We start from the raw sequence: 5,280 nt of genomic DNA on the forward strand, positions 1-5,280 counted from the left end.
CATTCTGACGTCAGAGCAGGACTTCGTTGTTTGGCGACTAGGTGTGATGCTTTGGATGTTTTGGTTTCTTTCTAAGCGTTCTTTGGCGTGGTTGTCATAGCAACACATCCAAGATCAAACCGGCTCATGTCAATGTAACCAGTATTATAGCTTGAAACTTACACAGTTCAACAACTACACCTAAATGTCTATCACAAACACTTTACTGTAAAAAAAGTAACACTACTTACTTCTTACTTGCTTTACAAAAATTACTGCAATTCAACTTCAATTGCTCTGCATAAGCTGTTGATGATATTAATGTTAGGAGAAGTATCATATTTAGTTGATGTATGTATATGTTGTATTAAACTAGGGAGGCAGTAGTCGAGTGGGTAGAGCTTCCGCTTACGAACCGGAGGGTTGCCGGTTCGAGTCCCTGCCGAGGTGCACTGAACCCTCAATTGCTCCCCCCTCTGCGAAGGGTGGTAATGTAATGTAAGTCGCTTTGGATAAAAGCGTCTGCCAAATGCTCGTAATGTAATGTAGAACCTGTTCCCAGGTCCTGTGTGTGCTACGACTTGCTCTGACATGGGGACATGGGACGTTCCAAAATGGAACATAATTGCAGTTTACCCAGTAATCACATCTGATTTTAAAGGCAAAGGACTGGAATACACCCTGCGAGAGCGGGAGAGGGAGAACACTGGCAGCTTCATCACAAACCACCAATTAATGAGCAGCAGTAAAAAGAGCAGCAATATACAAAAGTTTCTTTGTATGTCCCGATATCACATGCAACGCCTCAAAGGGCTTTACAGGCCGACACAGCACAAAGCTCTCTAAGGAAGACGGGGCAAAACTCCTCTAAATAACTGAACACTGAAGGGAACAAAGGAGGAAAGCTTGAGAGAAAGAGTAACACTCCTCAAGTGGCCAGGTGTGCAAGGAAGTCAACTAGAGAGAGACGGAATAATGCAGGGAGCAGTCGAGTCCTCATCCAACAAGAGGAGCCTCAAGTCCACACAGATGTGATCGATATGGGTCATGAAGTCAGTGAGAGAGAGAAATACAATGCAGGTACATAACTATAACTAAAAAGAAAATCAGTTCTCATCCAGTCAGGAGTCTCAAAGACCAAAGAGAGTGATGGAGTGGCATTGGGAATATGTAAACAACAATCTCACAACTTTGAAACTGCGATGAACAGGTGATTACGTCATATTTACAAGGCGTGAACTCTGGATTCTCGTTTATCAGTTATCCTGACGCATAAGTCGACCTTTTGGTCTTCGATAGCGTCCACGCTGATCAACGGTATTTGACATCAAAGAACACAAGCAGTACTGCAACATTCTGTATCTCCATCTCCACAACAAGGTACACGTAACACAGTTGGAGAACCATGATGTCTAGACCCTGCCATAGTTCAGTCAAACCCGCAGGGGGTGTCGCAAGAAAGCTATGAACTATCTTGCCAACATATGATCTTTGTTTAGGCGTCCCGGACGAACTTCCTGCAATCGGATATTTTATCCAACAGGGTATTAAACACGCACGTGCGCTTAGAACGGGAACAAACGTGTTTTACACGCTGCTCGGGCCACTTTTAAACTATTAAAGTAGGCGTTATTATTGTCGTGTAGTTTCCGCCTCGATGCTAACTTAGTGTCGGCTGTTTTAAGCTAACGTTTGCAGCGCGCGCTGGCACTCGCCGCTATTGCGTAATGTGCATCTCTAGAGAGTTCCAAACTTCGATCAAAGAAAGTAATCAATCGATTTACCAGCGGATCCCCCGGCGATGATCTGATGACTCGCCTCTCGTACGATGCCTCGGGGTTTGTTGGTTGTCATCTTGACGGTCCCGGTTGTGTCCCTGACATTCGGGATGACACAGATGTTAACACGCTGTTTGCATTCAAGATGAGCATCGAACCGTAACGCTGATAAGATTGGCCGATGCCAACACCCAACCTGGCTTTTCTGCCTCCGCGGTCGCTGTTCTCGGTCGTTTCAGGTCCCACACAGGGCTCCAGGCGGAGTGGAAGAAGTGTGTCCGATCCTGCAGGCTGCCAGCTAGGGTCGAATAGCAACAGAGCGTCCTCGTGATCCGGGGCAGCTAGGCTAGGCTAGGCTAATATGGAATCAATTACCTTCTTACTGTTGCTTCAGAGTCAACCTCCCGTTGGGAGGGAAACTGTGCCAGATCTCTGAAAATACTGAAACCCTGATCTCTGATCCGGTGTCATCATAAAGCAAACACAAGTGTACACAAAGATTGAAGTTATTTTCGCATCTTTTTGCATTTTTAGGTTATATTTCCTCCTTAAATCTCCCTCCACCCCACACACCACTCTCAACTTGAACATTGCTCTCATATTTCTTGTGATTACATTACAAACCTGTACCTCAATCTATGATGGCCTAAATCAAAATGTGTGTGTATTGAACTTTATCTGTGTAAACCTCAACTCAAAGTTACATGCATAAATAAAAATAAAGGAAATAAAACATGTTGGATAAGATGAATAAATACAACAATAACAGGAATAAAGCAACAATAATATACAGTGGATTTATATGGAACTGTTCAAGCAAGATGCACAAGCACATATAGTTATGAAACAGGTTTTGAAAGAACTTGCACATAGTTATAATGTACAGGTATTAAATCTCTTTACCTGGGGTGATTTGTAGGTTAAATTCAGGTCACAAGTCCATGTATTTGCAGTTGGGTCTGCGGAGAAGGGTTCAGTTTGAGTTTCAAATTCCAGCGTGTATTTGCATGTTGACAGGATTCACCTGTAAAAACTGTCCCCCCCCCCCTAAACCCACGACCCTGAGATTAAGAGTCTCATGCTCTACCCACTGAGCTCGCCGGGCTGGTATTGAGGAAACACGGGTGCCTGGAGGAAACGGCCACAGAAAGGATAAAGTATACAATAGAAAGGGTAAAAACAAAGCTGGGAACACATTTAAAAGATGTACTACATTACTAAGAAAAAATCCCCTGACCCCTGCTCTGGACCCCGGTGAAAGGTCGTGCAGCAAAAGTGCAATAACCCCAAACATATGGAGCCGTTACTTACAGACACACAAGCACACACACTGCCTTGTGTCACCTTAATAGTGTCCATCAGTCTGAAAGGTGCATAAATGAAACTAAGTGTGTTTACTCCCATCCTTATTTTACACAAACACCATGTCACATATACCATTCAAAAGACTAAATCACTACCAAAAGAAGCCAAGTGTTATAAATATAAATAGACAGTGGAGATATAAATGTGTGAAACAGATTATACACTGATTAGAACGATCAAAAACCATTTTGCCTTTAATCAAATACATATGGAGCCACGTGGCCTGTTTATACAAGCAACATATAGACTCTTTACATAACCCGACACATCGTCCAGCCCCCATAGCTTATGTAAGAGGAATGACATGAGTTACTGTCTCTCTCTCCCTCCAGGATAACAGCCAGATAAGATTTCCATGTCTTGAACCTTTGCCAAAATGCCTTTCACATTGATGACTTCTCCATCCGAAAGATCATAAGTGTCGTTTTGCCCCAAAATACGCTTACTGCTTAGTGGAAAGTTTAACTGTAAAATATTATCATGACTCAGCAGGTTTGAATCCGGCTCTGGAATGTTTAAGCTGCAGGCATTTTGACGTGTAAGTTGTACTGTAAATGTAATTGTTTTATATTTATGATAGAGCAGCAGGTAAGATAATTAAACTAAGGGTAGATTCTGTAAAAGGGTTATCATCATACAGGGACATTTCACTTAGAAAACTATTACAACATATTAAAAATGTCCCAAAACATGATTATTCAGATGGATTTTTTATTGATTATTGTCAACCAGAGGACTTTTATGAGATGCAATAATGAAAGCAGCACGCACTCGCTACAAGACAACAAAGTCAAAATACTCACATTGTCTGCATATGGCAGCGATTAGAGGCTTTTAGGAATTTAGGAATTAGTGTTGCAACCAAATAGACAGCAGTGAAACTTATTTGAGGATAAGAAACCACACTATAATAAAAAACAAATGCCTCTTAGAAGATTGAAGATTTCATTGCCAAAGAGTTTGAGATCTGCAGAATGGCAGCATGTGTTCCTCAGCTGCACATACATCCCTCTCCCCATACATGTTGTCTACATTATGAGCATGAAAGGTTACCGGCACCCACAGAGAACAGAGCAGACAACAAAGAACAAAGACAAGCTCATTCTTAATTAAAAAACATAGATTTAGATCTGATTTTAGCACCAGGGATTGGGGGGGATTTACAGTAACTGCCAGCAGTGGTCCACATTGCACAGTTTGGGAACCTCTGCTCTGGGTAAACATTATTTCTCACATCAGGCGTGTTTCATCAACTTATGTAACACCCATACTGGCAGCAAAAACACGCTGGCTCTACACACTCAGGTTTTGTAAATGAGATGCTCACCTGTCCCTCTGGAATCTTTTTACTTCAAATCCAAATTGACTTCAGAATCTTACAAAGCTTGCAGCCCCCGAGTCTGAGCAGCACGGAAAAGTGAAAGAAAAAGCTATTTTCTTTTTTGATGAGCAGTGAAGGCGTGCTGCAGTTCAGCAGTGAGCCCTGTAATGAGCGTTTCATTTAGTGAAAAAGAGCAGCCATGGAACAACAAGAGCTTCAGACAAGCTGTAAAAATGTGGGATTTACAGCGTGCGTTTGGCAGGGAAACGCCATTACCACTTTGGCCTGTTTGGATAAAGGAAGGCAGAGCTGCTTCCACGGCTACAACCTCAACACACACCGAAACACCTACAGAGCAGCAGCAGGACCCAATGAATGGATTTTGGATGATTTAGTGTGTAACAAGGCATTTTTTCTTTTTTATACCACTACAACTTTGGCTGGTGGTTAAATTCTGGTAGGTTCTAACTGCGTGAAGCACTTGGCCTTAATTAATTGCGAAAAAAAAGCATTTAAGAACAGGATATTGCTGAAAAATTGCCATTCTTCACTCTGCACAAAGCATGTATAGTGTACACAAAAATATGCAACAATTATTTTCAGATATGCTCTTTTTGGAGAGAAATCAAACTTGACTTAATGTTTTACGACCACGAGACAGTATTACTGAGCATGTTACACTGTATTGTGTTCGTGTATCATCTATTTTACATGTGAACGTATGTGTTGAAGTTGATTGTCCCCTGATTAATGTTTATTTACAGTTTAACGCTGAAAAATGTCAGAATTAACCCCTGAAATACGACAGATTTAACAGTAAAAAGTCAATGTTAAAGA

At 41.8% G+C, this 5,280-nt stretch overlaps 1 protein-coding gene across 1 annotated transcript in view; it reads right to left on the bottom strand.

The window, feature by feature from the left end:
• The window catches only part of slc25a21 (solute carrier family 25 member 21), a 73,355-nt gene extending 70,631 nt beyond the window's left edge, over positions 1–2,724 (bottom strand). The window contains exons 1-3 of the mRNA XM_076157320.1: positions 2,661–2,724; positions 1,954–2,213; positions 1,764–1,855 (exon numbers count right to left, since the gene is read on the bottom strand). Coding sequence (XP_076013435.1) covers positions 1,764–1,833 — 70 coding nt within the window. The 5' untranslated portion in view covers positions 1,834–1,855; positions 1,954–2,213; positions 2,661–2,724. The remainder of the gene's footprint in view (positions 1–1,763; positions 1,856–1,953; positions 2,214–2,660) is intronic.
• Between the last annotated feature and the right edge of the window lie 2,556 nt (positions 2,725–5,280).

This window comes from Genypterus blacodes, unplaced genomic scaffold, assembly GCF_046128005.1.
Source record: "Genypterus blacodes isolate CSIRO-AG114 ecotype Tasmania unplaced genomic scaffold, CSIRO-AGI_Gbla_v1 ptg000073l_1, whole genome shotgun sequence".
NCBI classification, from domain to species: Eukaryota; Metazoa; Chordata; class Actinopteri; order Ophidiiformes; family Ophidiidae; genus Genypterus; species Genypterus blacodes.